This window comes from Lampetra fluviatilis, chromosome 18 (assembly GCF_964198595.1).
Source record: "Lampetra fluviatilis chromosome 18, kcLamFluv1.1, whole genome shotgun sequence".
NCBI lineage: Eukaryota > Metazoa > Chordata > Hyperoartia > Petromyzontiformes > Petromyzontidae > Lampetra > Lampetra fluviatilis.
The window spans coordinates 13,928,848-13,945,151 of NC_136292.1; the positions used below are offsets into that span (position 1 = coordinate 13,928,848).

General features: G+C 51.7%; 1 protein-coding gene across 1 annotated transcript in view; it reads left to right on the top strand.

The window, feature by feature from the left end:
* The first annotated feature begins 268 nt into the window (after window positions 1–268).
* Window positions 269–16,304, top strand: part of LOC144937290 (uncharacterized) — a 147,065-nt gene continuing 131,029 nt past the window's right edge. Inside the window, exons 1-2 of the mRNA XM_078864697.1 lie at window positions 269–393; window positions 3,856–5,963. Of these exons, the coding sequence (XP_078720823.1) occupies window positions 3,870–5,963 (2,094 nt within the window). The 5' untranslated portion in view covers window positions 269–393; window positions 3,856–3,869. The remainder of the gene's footprint in view (window positions 394–3,855; window positions 5,964–16,304) is intronic.

The window sequence follows — 16,304 nt, forward strand, 5'->3', positions numbered from 1 at the left end:
TGACTACGTGTGGTAAGAAAGAAGTTAAACATACATACATTATTGTACAGCAATGAAGCAAATGGATGTATTGGCGGTGCACCGGTGCAGCAAAAAACACCGGCCCTGAAATTTTTAGCGACAAATCTATTTATCAGTTTTTAATTGACCCCTTCGCTAAGTTTGATGTGATTCGAAGGTTTATTCAGTCTACTGAGACTTGCTATCAAAGGTCAATATTGACTCTTGATTTGGTTCCGGGGCATGCAATTTTTTGGGCTGACCAGGAGGAGGGCGAGCAGCTGGAGCAGCAGGAGCAGCAGCAGCAGCTTTCTTGCATTGCCTCTCGAGCCTGAGGTGGGACTGGTGGAGCATCATCTTCGCCGTCGTCTTGAACCGCCGATGGATAGTACGGCAAGTAGAGCATTGGGATCGTGTCGTACTCCTTCTGAACGCTTTAGGGTTAGGTTTAAGAACTGTCCGACCAAATCGAGGGCACGAGTCAAAACACGAAGCCAATCGTCAGGCAGGGTGCTATACGGCAACAGACTGTGAAGTTTTGTGTTCAGCTGCTCGCATAACGTTCGTCTTCCGACTGCTTTGACATCACGACAACTGATTTCCACGCACCACAACCACCACCCCGCAAGATTTTCTGACCGGGGTTGCGAATTACGGTAAAATAAATAATTGCAACAAAAAAAAGTATTCCGCGCACCACTGCTTTACTGCCAATACATTCAAATAGAAATCAGAGAAAAAACATCCAAATAGTATCCAGAGCAAAACAACTGCACGCCGTGGTCACGTACAAGGCCCAGCACCATCGCATATCACAGGACAAGCACTGGCATATGGCGCCCGATCGTCGGCAGCTGTTCAAGTCAGTGGGTCTGCACCTGCTCAAAGCTATGGAACAGCGCTGACTTCTTATCCTGACTCGTCCATTTACACACGACGACAACAAATAATCACCTTCGGTATTTTGTGATGTTTTGGTAACTTTTACTTGAATTTTTTGTAAAAGGATATTTCCTAGCCCACATTTGAAACTAGAAATGCGGTTATGTTTGTGCACTTTTGTCAATTGATTTATTAATGCAATTGTTTTTGTGCTAATTTCTGTTTGGGTGTTTTAGCTATGATTTCTGTTTTGATATTTTGCTCTGATTTCAATTTGCTTCATTGTCAATCATCATTTTATGTTATTGTTTTTCCCGTTTTGGTCACTCAGGTCACTCTTGCAAATGAGAATATTCTCGTCTCTATATTGCTCACCTAGTTAAACAAATTGAGCTTTGAACGGTTGCTTTTTCATCCATTCATATGAGTTGGATCTGTTCCACAAGCAGCGAAAGAAGCTTATTCGTTAATAAGCTCTGATGCATTGATATTATCGGTTAATATTTGTCAAGAACGGGTTCAGGTAATGTGTTGGGTGGGAGGGTGGTGCAGCGGTAATACTGTGCCTTACAGAAAGCACTCCTGGGGTTGACTTCCCCGACTCGAACAGCTTTCTGTATGTTCTATGTGGAGTTTGTATTGTCTTTGTGGAGTTTGTATGTTCTATGTGGAGTTTGTATGTTCTGTGTGGTATTTCTATGTTCTCCACCGGTTCTGCTTGGGTTTCCTCCGGGCTCTCTCTGGTCCCCCCCCCCCATCGCTAACACACGCACAATGTAATTGCTCTTGGCCAAACATCCCATTTCTGATAATTCCCCATGCAAATTATTCAATTGAGATTATACACAGCAGCAACATCACTCCCGCCTAAACCCCTCCTGAAAGACAGTCTTGAAACTCTTGAGAGGCTTTTTTGGGTTAACGAGCAGCAGCAGAATAATAATAATAGAAATAATGAAAATAAGATCCTGTGTACTCGTTTGGTTTGCGTGTTTTTATGATCCACTGACGTGACCGCGTCGCGCCGGCCGGCCTGGTGATCGGTGCGCGACCGTACAGGGCCCCGCTTGGGGGGCTCTTGGACTCGGGACAGCTCGAGGGCGAGGGGTGGGGGATCCCGGCTGTTCAGAGCCCCGGCCTATTTATACCCCCCGAGTGTGAATAACGCGCGTCAAAAATACCGCTTTAAAAATACCCAAATGGCGAGTAACAGTTGGCTGTCTGGAATGCTGAGCTATGTGATGGCTGTGTTTGCCAAACGTATTAGCATTTTTACTGTTGAGCAGGCTGCTGGCTGGCTGGTTTGCAGGGCACATCGTGGCTATGTCGCTGAACATTAGTCTAGCACCATTGAGGTCCTGGGGTTTAGTTTGAACAGCCACCCATGGTTAAACCAGGTTCTTCAGCCCCACGAGTTGATGGCCTCAGCCTAGAGCTCATCACCCACTCTATAACCAAGACCTAGAGTCCATCATCCACTCTATAACCCAGAACTAAAGCCCATCACCTACTCTGTAACCCATATTTAGAGACCATCACCCACTCTATAACCCAAACCTAGAGCCCATCACCCACTCTATAACCCAGACCTAGAACTGAACACTGACCTGCTAATCCAGTCCATCAATATATTGTCCATGTGATAACTCTGACTTGGAAGACAATATATAAAGTACAAAGGGCAAACCTATAGAAATCTCCTTGGAGCCCAAAGTTGAGTAATTTGTGGGCAATCTTTGCATTTTTAAGATTTAGGCCGTGATACCAGTCACGGTGCGAGCGGCATCACGGAGAGACACTCCCTCCTCCTGTCGTTCAAACTCTCCTAACTGCTCGCGCCCTGAATCATGTGAGAATTATCCGACAGGGTTTTCTTTTGGAAATGTTATGTTAAAAAAAAGGTTTGTGGTTTTTTAAGGACGTTAGTTTTTACACCCGGAAAGCCGTACGGACAACTTTGGTGGCTCGCGATGGCCGTGTCAGAGGGCTGCACTGGCACTGCCGGAGACCACCTGGGTTTGAGTGTCGGCCCAGTCCACAGGACTCCGACTCAGGTTCTCGTGCGGTGTAGCGAATTTTTTGGTGTGGTTGGTGAATCAAACTCGGATGATGTGCATTATAATTTTGTACATAGTTTCCCGCACCTTCGATTATCACGATGCAGGAGGTGGTATAGCAAGTAGATTGTGGATTTCTCTGTGCATGTTTTTAGCGCTGCCCTGCTCTCCTACCATTCATGTTATTAGTACAAAAACACTCAAAGCCTTCCTGTGTAAATGTAGAAGTTAGGCTTCGAACAGTTCCAACCCGATTGGGATGGCATGAATCAAAAATCACCATCCCCAATTGGCAGGTAAATGCCCACTTGCAGGCCAGGTGCTGATTCACCTCATTCCACGCAGGGACAGTTGCCACTGGGGGTGCCCTTTTAGATACTTGAAATTATATGAAATATGAGGTGCTTATTGTGCAAAGCACTCTGAGACACCATGGTATGAAGCGAAAAATGAAAAAGTATATTTTTATTCTTTTTCCAATGTGATGAGTGTATCAATCAGCCTCTAGTAGCAGCATTGGTCACATGAACCCAATTACATACAACAAATACGCATTCAACACAATTGGTGCCTACACGCAGTCTTATGCATTCAAGGACAGCATATGCAAAAACAAAAGCCGCCATTTGCCACTAAGTGACAGTGATGTAACTTAGTGGTGTTATGGGTTGACCAACTGAGATGATTGACAGATGCACTACCTGTGCTCTCCCGCTCTTTGTTGTTGTTGGAGGGTGACTGCCTCCAAGTGCCAAGCAGCATCCTTCACGATCCTCCTCCTCTACATGCGATATTGGAGGATTTGGAGCTGGTTATAGATGCTGATGACTTACCTGTGGTGTCAAGAGTGTACACGCACACATGCACGCACTCGCGCGCGTACTCACATGCCCCACCATTGCGTCCGTGTGCACAGGGGAGCGGAGGTGAATGGGCAGAGCCGCCATGCCTCTGAATAAAAAGCTGGAGTTGTCGTCGGGGACCTTGGTATCCAGCGCGCTGCCCCGAGGTTACCTGGACTCTGTCGCGCTGCCGCCCGGCGCCTTCCTCCCCGATGGCGGCGCATGTGGATTCCCGCCCCCGGGTGGTGGCGGCGGCGGAGGCGGCGGCGGGGGAGGTGGCCTGCTGTCGGCGCGCGCCGCCCGCCTCTCGGGGGCCCTGGGCCCCGGCTACCACCTGGGCCACCTTCCCTTCGGCATCGGCGTCTCGAGCGCCGCCGCGGCCGCCGCCGCCGCCGGTTACCTCATCGACGGCCTCAACCTGTGCTACCCGAGCGGCACTGGCATGGGCGGCGGAGCCGGCGTACTGATGAGCGGGTTGGCAGTGCCGTGCCCGCTGGGCGGCATCCTGGCGGTGGGCGCGCACGCGCACGCCCACGCGCGGGCGCGCGGCGGCGACGAGGTGCGACCACGAGACTCTCCCGCGGCACGAGCGCTCTCCTCCTCGCCGATGCGCTCCCCCTCGTCGTCCTCATCCGCCTCCTCCGCCTCTTCCTCCTCCTCTTCCCTGTTGCTGTCGGCCACGTCGCCACCCGCATCGTCGTCGTCGCACAAACCGCCACACCACTCGCGCGGATGTGACGCGCTCAGCCGCAGCTTCCCGGGAGGGTCGCTGTCGCGGGCGCTGCGCGAGGCGCGGCAGGGAGCCCCGGGCCGCCGTCTCGGCACCGCCGCCATCGTCCTGGACGAGCCCCCATGGCTTTCCACTGACGACGAACTCGGCGACGCCTACTTGGTGGCGCGGGGATTGAGCCGCAGCTTCCCAGGCGGTGAGCTGGCGGGGGCGCTCCGCCTGGTGCGCTCAGGGGAGGGGCCGGGCGACGGCGCGGGGACTCCCGCACTACCCCCACCACCGCCCCCTCCGCCGCACCCCAGCGAGGCGCGGCTCCGCGCTGCGGAGCTGCGGGCTCCGCGTGACCGAACGGCATCGTCTTCGGACGGCGCCGCCGCTGACGCGGGCCTCAGCTGGAGCTACCCTGAGAGCAGCCTGTCGAAAGCGCTGCGGGAGGCGCGTCAGGCCGACGCCGAGGAGCCGTTTGGCAGCGGTGGTGGCGACGCGAGCGCCCTGAGCTGGAGCTACCCCAGCAGAGTGTTGTCGCGCACTTTGCGCGAGGTTTGCGGAGAGAGCCGTGGCGGCGGTGGCGGCGGCGGCGGCGCTCACACCCCTGTGGCCGGCGTGCATTCTGCGGTGCCTCCTGCCCCGGGCTCGCCGGAGCGAGGGCAGACGCGGCGTCGCAGCTCAGGGGCGGCAACGCGGGGGCCTGGGAGGGCGCGCGGCGGCCGAGGGGGCGTCGGCGGTCATGCATCAGGGGGCGGCTCCGCTCGTGCCACCAGCGCGGGCGCCGGCGGGGGTCTGAGCAGGAGCTATCCTGGCAGCACACTGTCCAAAGCGCTGCAGCATGCGCGAGGCTCCAGCGGCAGCCAGGGTCTGTGCGCCAGCACGGGTAGCCTGCCGTCGGTCACAGGGGGCGGGCGCGGGAGCCGGGGCGGGCGGCACGGGGGCGGAGCGTCGGCGTCCACGGCGGCGCCGGGCGGCGGCGGTGGAGGCCTCGAGAGCGAGGATGAGGAGCTCACCAACCTGGACTGGCTCCACGAGAGCAAGAACCTCCTGCGCTCGCTGAGCCTGGTGGGTGGTGCGGGCTCTGGCGGGGGAGGCGGTGTGACCGGTGGGTGTGGCGGGGGCCTCCTGCTGCGTTCGCTAAGTCCGCTGCGCGACGCCAGCGCTGGCGGCTCGGGAGCCACGCCGCCGCCGCTGCTGCCGTCGTTCCCTGGGTCGCCGGAGCACGGCCACGGCGGGGGCGCCGGCTCGGGCGGGGGTGGGAAGCCCCCCTACTCTTTCAGCTGCCTCATCTTCCTGGCCATCGAGTGCTCGGCCGGCAAGCGACTGCCCGTGCGCGACATCTACAACTGGATACTGGAGAACTTCCCGTACTTTGCGAGTGCACCTACGGGCTGGAAGAACTCCGTGCGACACAACCTTTCGCTCAACAAGTGCTTCCGCCGGGTGGAGAAGGATCGCAGCCAGGTGAGGTGTCCCCACACACAGGGCGCCCTGCTGCTGCACACAAGTCAAAGGTCCCCAGTTTAGCTTTTAGCAGACTGTTGGGGCAAGTACTGTTAGCGAGCAGCACTTTTAAATCTAGATTGAAAACTAATGCCTTTAGAACTGCTTTTTATGTTTAGCTTCTTGTCCTTCCCCCGCACCTCCAATTAGCACGGTTGGCTACATACATTGTGAAATAAGTTCAACAAACATACAAATATCCCTATGAAGGCCTTTACAGCACACGAGGAGGTAGGTGGCCAAGACCGTGCCCGGCCACCTACCTTTGTCTCCCCAGTGCTCAGCAACGGGTACTCATAGACAGCTTAGGGGAGGCTTAGGAGTGGTTCAGATAATCGACACCGGTGTTGGGTGAGAGCAGCAATTGAACTTAGGTCGCCAGGTCCTTAGCGCAGTGCACTAACCGCTACACTACCACTCTCCCCACTATGCACATGCACACCAAGATACACCTAGGCAGCCTTGTACACAATAGTCCTTTATAGCACAGCACGCCCTACAGCGTGACGGGCTCACGTATGTAGGTGGAAACCCAAATTTGAACGGAGATGCTTTCAGAAGTATTTACGAACAAATAAGCATACAGGTTCACAGAAACACGGATGACATCGCTCACATCCACAATACACACAGCTTGATACACTTGCATACATGCAAGACACACTTAACTTTAAGTGCACAAACAGGTCTCCCTCTCAATGGGCTCTGACCTGGCTCCAAGTACAGATTATTGATTTATCGACTCTAACACACCCAGGCGGCATAAGCGCTCTTAAACTGTACGCCCTGACACACACGCAGCTGAACGTGCGTGAGCACACAGACGCACTCGCGTGTGCGCACGCACACCCTCCCACCCCCATTTGACGCGAACATGTGACGCGGTGTGCGATAAGCCTTTTTCCAACTACTGTGGATAAATGGGGTCTCGAGTCGGCGTTGGGAGCGGGGGGCACAGTAAACGTTGAGCACGACCTCTTACCCAGGCGTCCTTTTAAACATCACCTGCCCACAAGCGGTCTATCCCGCGCAGCTCCTGGGCGCTCCTCAACCACAGACGTCACCCCCGCCGTTTAACCCTAATCAGATATCACCATTTTTTCTAGGTGACCTGATTGTCCCAGAGCCCTCTTGAATCTTCATTGCCAAGTCGAGTGAATGTACTGTCGACACGGTTAAATTATTCCTGGGGACTTGGGGTGATTTGTTTTCCCGTGCGGAATAAGGATCGCCATTTTTATCTTCATCCTTTACTGGTCGCCACCACCGATGCAGTGTTACGAATAACACTTGGCAATGTCTCGGACCTTTGTAACATATTGCAGATAAGGCTTTTTGAGTCTTAGTGCCCTCCCGGACTATCACCACAATTGCCCGCCCCCTACCCATAAGTCTCACTTTTTTGTCTTCACCTTAAGGGCGAGCTGCAGCTAGGGCTAGCGCGATCATAGTTTGATGTTCAAAGTTTAGATTGTAGTTTTTGTTGGTGCAATCGAGCAAGAAACGGTTTGTGTCTACCCTGTCTCATCTTTCACTTCGCTCTTTAAGTGTGCCCATTTTTTTTATCTGTGTGGATATTTTCGCAAAATTGTATGGTTAGCGTTCCGGCATAATTAATGAACTAATTAATGTAAACATCACAGTTCATTGTGAACTATTTTACCTTCTAATATGTGGCTGTGAAGAGCCGCCGTTCCAAGCGGCCGAGGCCCGTGCAGTAGCGGAACGCACCACAGAGAAGCGCGCATGAGCAGAGCAGCCCAGAGCACGACTCGGGCTGGGATCGCGCCGCTCATACTCCATTCTTTGTACACCTGGTGGCCACCGTCAGACTGCCCCCCACCCCCCCTTTTGTTTATTTCCTCGTGTAGAGGCACGTTTTTGCCCCCATTTTATTCTGGCTTGGTTGCCCCTCCGTCTCTTCGTAACAGTGGAGTCTGGCGGTGGCTGCCGATGAAAACCCGGCTTTATGTCAGGACGGTAGTCCCTTGGTTAACGTTTTTAATCCTTTCCACGAAAACTACTGCTCACTGAACGAACTGTTAATCGAATTCACTTGTAATTTTAAAAATAAGTAAAAATCACTGGGTCTGCTCGAGAGCTGTTTCCACTGCCAAAACATAAAACGTGAAGTCAACAAAGCCGCTCACAAATGGGCTTCGCTGATTGGCTGAGGGCGTGGCTCAGCCCCACTTACGAGTGCTCGGATTGGCCAAAATTGGTGCCCGCGTGCATATAACGTAAATGTACCGTTAATCTGTTAACCTTTGTCAAAACCATGGAGGTACTATGGGAGGCGAAACGTTAACTGAAAAAACCATGACTGTACCATAGGCTAGTTTTTGCTTGAGCCACGGTCAGATGAGCAGAGCCGCGCTGCGTTGGCCCTGCTTGGCAGTCGACGTCATGACCTGGACCAGTGGGACAGCGGTCCCGCGGACAGGGGCGCAGCTGAACTCAGGGCCCACCACAATGGGCAGGGAGCTATCAGGCGTGCTGGGTCACGTCCCTATGGTGCGTGGAGCTGCGGATAAGGCTCAAGCCGCTCACGTCAACTGCCGGCAGCGGAAAAAAAAACACATTTGTGGTGGATGTGTTTGTCAGCGTCCCTGACCAACCTTCCAGGAACAAGGACACCATCGCAGAAGCATCACCCCTTCAAGGAGAAGAAGAGGACGAGGACACAGACTTAACGCGAGTCTTGTCTGGAACTCCACTGCATAATCTACGTGGGCAAGGACGTCCTCATCGCAGGAGCAACAGCAGGGCAGTTCTGCCACGGCAGCCACTGAGACCCCGATAGTCTTGACCAGCCAGCTAAGACTGTTGCCTCAAACCCCACATTTTTCTAGGGCAGTGCTTACCTCTGGAAGACGAGGACGTATTCCCAGAACCGGTCTGACTTTGCGTCGACCAGCAATCCCCCTGTTGCTGCTGATCTGAGACTACAACATGGTGTAGTGGGAATGTCAGTCTCTGAAGATGATGATGATGATAACGTCGTCGTCCTGGGAATTATTCATCGACGTGTCTGCTTGTGCCCACGCGCTTTTTACAGGTCAGAGGTCTGTGTCACACAACCAGCGTTTCACTACGGAAGTGTCCACTTTTGAAGACGACATCATCATCGAGGGGGAATGAGTAATTCCTAGGAACCCTGGATACAGCTGGATAATGGGTGCTTTCATGTAAGAAGCCGCAAGAGAAGAGCAGAACAGAGGAAATCCACGTCGAAAAAGACCGAACACTTGATGTAACTTGTCATCGGCGGAGCTGTCCTTGGATCAGGATTCATCGGACGAGGAGAAAGCAAAAAAAAAAGATTTTTCCGCAAGATGTCTTGTACTCGCTGGGATGTAAAATCAGGCATACGCTCAAGCACCCGGAACCGTTCCTCTCGAAAAATCTGCCGGCAAAATCTGCCAGCAAAGAATCTAAAAACTTTTCCACTTCCCGAGTGGAAGAGTTTTTGGGCGACACTAGCGCAGACCACGCACAGCCTCGATGGTCGTCGTTATGCACAGGATATTGCCACATGTGGATGCGGCCATGGTAGTGATGGAGCTCCCAGACCATCCTGCTCGATGGGAGGAAAGCTTCCAGGCTGTGCTGGATGCTAAGAAAAGGGCATCGGATATAGAATTCAAGAAAGGGCATTGCACGCCACAGCTTCTGCCATACGCATCACAATATATGTGACGTTCGCAGCCAAGTTCACCGTGGAGTCACAAGAGACTCAAGCCCATCACATAAGAAGACCCAGGAGTTTCATCAGGGCCTATCTTGACATCCGGGATATAGCCATGTTCTTTCTTTGACGCAGGAAGAGACCTGCTCGACGGTCCATCGCAGATGGTGGCTGCCGCCATTGTGCGCCGAAGGGTGATGTGGCAGAATGGGGGCAAAACTGACCCTCAGCTCAAGGAAGGGGTGGTCTTGTGCACTCTACCCTTTGCAAAGGGGTAGATCCTCTTCAAAACGAACTGCCTGAACAACTCAAGGCGGACAACGAAAAGGAAGCCTAGTTGTGCAAATCCCATTTTGTTTGCTGTGGCCCTCCGGTCGCCAATCTCGGTTTTAGAGAGGGAAGCTTGCTTCGAAGCTGGGCCTACAAGTCTGTTTTTCCGGAGGTAAGGCGAAGGATAAGCCAAAATAACCACAGTACCGGGCTGATGCTGCCGGATTTGCAGACAGGCATCAGCAGCACTGACGGAACCAAGGAGAGCGCACGTCCCGCCCATTTCTTGCGTACATAGGGGGGCCACCTAGCACTATTGATGCCGGCGTGGACACGCACGATGACGGATTTGTAAGTCCGAGCTGTTGTGGGCTACAAGCTTAATTTCAAGGAGCATCCGCTGTTCATTGAGTTCAAGCCTTCACTTCCACCAGAGGGAAATCTGCAGAAGGGCCTCCCACTGCCTGACACTGCCGAATTGTATTCTCTAGACCGATGCGAGTGTGTGGGGGTGGGGAGCACAACTCCAGGGCATACTTCTCTAGGGCGTGTGGCCGAGACACACAGAGGGGAGCATCAGGCTACCAGAGCTCAGAGCAGTGCATTTCGCACTCCCATCACTTTCAGACCAAGGTCCGTGAGAATCGAATTATCATTCACTGCAACGGCATGACAGAGGTGGCGATGTTCAATCGCCAAGGCTCCCCCAAGCTTTTTCTTTCTAATGATGGAGACTTGGGATGTCTTCTCTTGGGCAGAGTCACAGCATCTGTCCCTGAAGGCTTGTCACCTGGCAGGGGTTTGAAAACGTGGTCGCAAAGTGTGTTAATTTGATAGTGTCTTGATCCGGGGAATAGGGCTCTGCACTCCGAGGTATTCGAGCAGGTGCGGTGCCCGGTTCGGACGGTTCATCACAGACCTCTTCACGTCCGAGACCGATCACCATTTTCTACGGTTTTGCACCGAGTTATGCTGTCCTAGGGTCTGGTGGCAACATCGTGTGGGCCAGGACATCCAACATACTGTTGGATGTCATCTCTGCAAGGCGGAGGATCTGGAGGTCGCTACACTCGTTTGTCAGGCGTTTGGACTTGGACACCTTGGCTTCGCAATACGCTGTATTCGGTAGAGCGGTGTTGTCTGCTGCCATTCAACGAAGTGGCCTGTCCCCTCCTCCAGGTACCAGCTCCGGTATGTTTGCTAAACGTTGTGGCAATGGATTGGTGGCCGGCTGTATAGGACAAAGAAAACATTGTGTTTTTTACCTCGGTAACAAATTTATTATATAAAATCTGCACTGCCAGTCACTGGTCTCCCACCCAGCCACCACTACACAAATGGCTCCTCCTTGCAATCACTGTGAGAGGCTGTCGGAGTTCATCTTTTGAAGTACAGGTAAGTGACGCGTATGTTCTTTCTCTTCATGTCCTTACGCTCCTTTTCAGTGTCCTTACACTTTCAATTTGAGGAGTCTCAACTACTTGTTCTGTTCAGTGTCAGACTTCTCCCTTCACCCCCTATTTAAAACTAACCTTTTTTAATTTTACCAAGTAAAGCCCACTGAGCTATGTAGCTTTTTATCAGAAGTGACCTGGCCACAAATGGTAGCTCAACGAAGTGGCTTTTCACGCGGAAATTTATAAGAGCCAACTGTTAAGCGCACATTTGTAAATGTGGAGGAAAAACCGGAGGATCCAGAGGAAAATACACGCCGCCATGGGGAGCACACACAAACTCCAAATATACAAGCGTCAGGGTCGGCATCGAATCCGCAACCTCCTGCATACCAGGCGAGGTAGTTAACATCTCGCCGCCATGGTGCCCCTCTTCTCCACATGGTCTCGGTTGTGTCCGTGGGAAGAGGGTATCACGTTCTATGCGCTCCCCCTGCCATAAGGTAGCTTTGCTATCAGTGGTGAGGCTTATGGGTAGGGGGCGAGGAAGTGTCATCATGGCTAGTGCATGCAAGTGCTCGTCCTCAAAACCTTAAGTGCCATGTGGTGACGCGATCCAGGGAAAATTGCCTAATGTTATAAGTAACATTGGACTGGTGGCTAGCAGTATTGACCAGAGAAGCATGATTAGTCTGCTGATTCGACCACCACCAGGCCTAAACAATGTGCAAGTGCATTCCGCGCTGCGTTGCGATGATCGCAGGGATGGTGCTACGAGCACAACTGTTCTTACAGTTAAATTTCGATTTAAAGCTTTCGTGACTGCAGGGATTCATCTTCTTGGTTCTTTCGGTAAAGTCACGTAGAATGGAAATAATAAAATAATAAAAATAAAACATAATAAAATAATTCTCACGACGTGCCTCAGGTGGAGAACAGGTCTGTCGACTTTACCGAAAGAACCAAGAAGATGTTCTTACAGTTCTTGTGCCGAATCGACCTCAATCCAATGACTCCCCAGGTTGAAAGACTGCCTCACTACAGTCCCTTAATCACCATTGACAGACCATATCACCACTATCGCTGTGTTATTTCTTCTTCCACGGTTATTGATCTCATTTCAGAGCTGTTGAATCTCACTCTTCCAGCAGCAGAAGGAGCAGCATCAACTCTTAAACAGCACGCGACTTTTCCTACAGCTTAGAATCCATAACATTTTCAAAACACGTGTTGTTATACAGCGGGATATTTCCCGATCTAATGTTGATGATGGAGACCATGCCGGAATGCTGAGGATCTTTAGGCTCTGTGTCTGGCCGGGCGGTACAGCGCTGTTAGCGTGCGACCGACAAATGCAATCAGACGGAAAGAAGGCTGTGTGAGTCAATTTTCTAAGCTGATGGCAAATTAATACTGCTTGTCCAGTGGAGAGACTGACCGTTGACATAGGAATGTGGAATTTCCACCACTGACTCAGTCCTGCCAATGGAGACGAGCCACGCTCAACATTCACTTAGACAGAGATTCTAATATCGAACTCGCTGACCGATCTTTGACGGGATCTTCACAGAGTTGACTTACAGACCAAACTCTGCTGAGTTTCTATAGACTACAGATGGAGTAACTGGGGTTTCAGGCCATGCAGGCAGAGCTGCTTATAATGGGATCTATATACACTCTAATATACGAATAACAAAAGTCTCATTATAACTCCAGCAACGTAAGTCATCCTTTTAAACAAGATAATGAGTCGCAGTTGTCACTTACACAATCAAATAAACGAGCATTGATGTATTGATTTTTGTTGCGATGGTGCTTACTCAGTTACATGGGATATTGATTCATTCTCGAATGGCCTAACAGGCGAAAATGCAGAGATGAGCTCTGCTGTGGCTGGCTCAGAGAGACCAAATAAGCCCACGAATTTAAATGTTTGTTCATTTTACATGTTTACCACTCCATTCACTGAAACTGAAAACGCCAGAGACTCGAGTGAACAGCGTCTCGCTTACTTTCAAGCGACTTGATTTACAACCAACGGAGACCACGTGTTGCCCTTGTGTCTGCGCATTGCCCGCGTGTCGCGCGTTGCTCATGTGTCTGTGCGTTGCCCGTGTATATGTGCGTTGCTCATGTGTCTTCGCATTGCCTGTGTGTCTGTGCGTTGCCCGTGTGTCTGTGCGTTGCCCGTGTGTCTGCTTGTTTCGCCGTGTGTCGCACGTGAGTGTGGTATACTGTTAGTGACAGGGCCTAGCGGCCGCACATTCACCACTCGTTGGGAGAGGTTGCGGATTGGAAACGGCTCGCGGGGCTGCCCTGGTTAATCCTGGCAGGCGTGTGAACAATAAAATACAAAGCCGTTTGCTTCACAGTCGATGTTAAAGGTTCCTTGAGGTCATTCAAAAGGAGGCCATTGTGTGTCGGCATCATGGTCCAAATAAAAAAAATTACATTGTGAATTGTTCAAATGAGATTACACGTAGTAATAATAATGATTTGTATTTGATATAGTGCCCTATACTCCGGGTTATGTTGGTAACATTGCTGCCTACTGGCAGATTCTATCCGTTTGTGAAACACAACACCTTCGTGATAACGCTGTGCTATAAGAATGGCACGAATATCTAAGGTCCTAATTACTATCATTTTCATTGCCCTCTCCCCGGTCCCCTCCACTCTGTCCTACCACCTCATTCCCTCCCTACTGTCTGATTTGCTCGCAACCTCGGTGTCATCGTCAACTCCTGCCTCTCCAACCGCATCTCTGCCACTTTCACCAATTCAATGTTCGTAAAATTCGTCTTCTCGTCTCATTATCTGCTGCTAAACTCCCGGTTCACTTCCTCGTTTCACTCAGTTTGACTGTTGCAATTCTCTACTTCTCAGGCTTCCTGCCTACGCATTCACTCCACTCCAACAGCAGACACAAATTACCTCGGCCCACGGATTTTAACCTCCCCCAGACTTCTGCTCTACTCTCCCAACTCCACTGGCTCCCTGTCTACAAACCACTGTCCATTTAAATTTCTCCCTAAAATCTATAAATCCCTACATGGTCTTGCTATATCCCTATCTTGCTTTCTCTCATATCTCACGACTCTGTCCCATCCCGTCCTCTACGCTCCCAGTCTACACCGTCCCTCTCTGCGCCTCCCTCGCCCTGCTGCGCCCAGTCTCGCTCTCATTCCGTCTCCCAACTCCCACTGCAGCGCACAGAGCAATCATCTTCACTAACCTGCTTCCCTTCCTCCCTTAAAACAACCCCTATCTCTTCTCCCTTGCCTGTCCTACTGCTACGTCCTACCCCGGCCCCCCAGCTATGACCAGACCTATCACTACCCCTATCACTACCCCTATCACTACCCGTATCACTAACCTAACCCCTATCACTACCACTACCCCAACCCCTATCATTACCCCAACCCCTATCACTACCCCAACCGCTATCACTAACCCTACCACTACCTCAACCCCTATCACTACCCCTATCACTACCCCTTACCCCTATCACTATCTCAACCCCTATCACTACCCCAACCCCTATTACTACCCCTACCCATATCACTACTTCAACCCCTATCATTACCACTACCCTAACCTCTATCACTACCCCTACCCCTATCACTACCCCAACCCCTATCACTCCCCCACCACTACCCCAACCCCTATCACTACCCCTAGCACTAGCCCTACCACTACCCCAACCCCTATTACTACCCCTACCCATAGCACTACTTCAACCCCTATCATTACCACTACCCTAACCTCTATCACTACCCCTATCACTACCCCAACCCCTATCACTACCACTACCCCAACCCCTATCACTACCCCAACCCCTATCACTACCACTACCCCAACCCCTATCACTACCCCTACCACTACCCAACTCCTAACACTACCCCTATCACTGCACCTACCACTGCTCAAACCCCTATCACTACCACTTCCCAAACCCCTATCACTACCACTACCCCAACCCCTATCACTGCCCTTACCACTAGCCCTACCACTGCCCCAACCCCTATAACTACCCCTATCACTACTTCAACCCCTAGCATTACCACTACCCCAACCTCTATCACTACCCTGACCCCTATCACGACCCGTACCACTACCCAACCCTTATCACTACCACTACCCCTATCACTACACCTACCACTACCCCAACCCCTATCACTAGCCCTACCGCTACCCCAATCTCAATCACTACCCCTACCACTACCCAAACCCCTATCACTACCGCTACCACTACCCCAACCCCTATCACTACCCCTATCACTACCACTACCCCTATCACTACCACTACCCCAACCCCAATCACTACCCCAGCCCCTATCACTACCACTACCCCAATCCCTATCACTACCACTACCCCAACCTCTATCACTACCCCTAGCACTACCCCTACCATTCCCCCAACCCCATATCACTACCCCTACCACTACCCCAACCCCTATTACTACCCCTACCTCTACCCCAGCCCCTATCACTACCACTACCCCAACCCCTCCTTAACCACTCCCACCTGGTCTCCTGTCACAATAACTTCACCACCACCACTTCTAATAAAAGCCCCACTCTTTATCTCAACCACTCTCATTTAATGTATATTTTTCTGATTGCTGCAAAGCGCCTTGGAATAAGATGCTACATAAATGTAGATTTAAAAAAGATTTTATTGTTAGTTACAGCATTGTCTGTGGAGATCGGTGGTATAATGCTTAGCTCTACACCACTCTTGATGTGGTTGATTGAGAGGGAAGCGTGCTGTTTACTGTCGCCTATGTCACTGCGTTTGCTGACATTGTTAGATATTTCAGTCGTGGTTTATTGGTAATTTATTGGGTGGAGGGGTTACCAGCCCCTCTCACCCGTCCAGAGCCCCCATTTAGTCACTGTGGTAGTCACAGACGCCATGAGGGTAAAGGCCAATCGGAATTGGCCCTC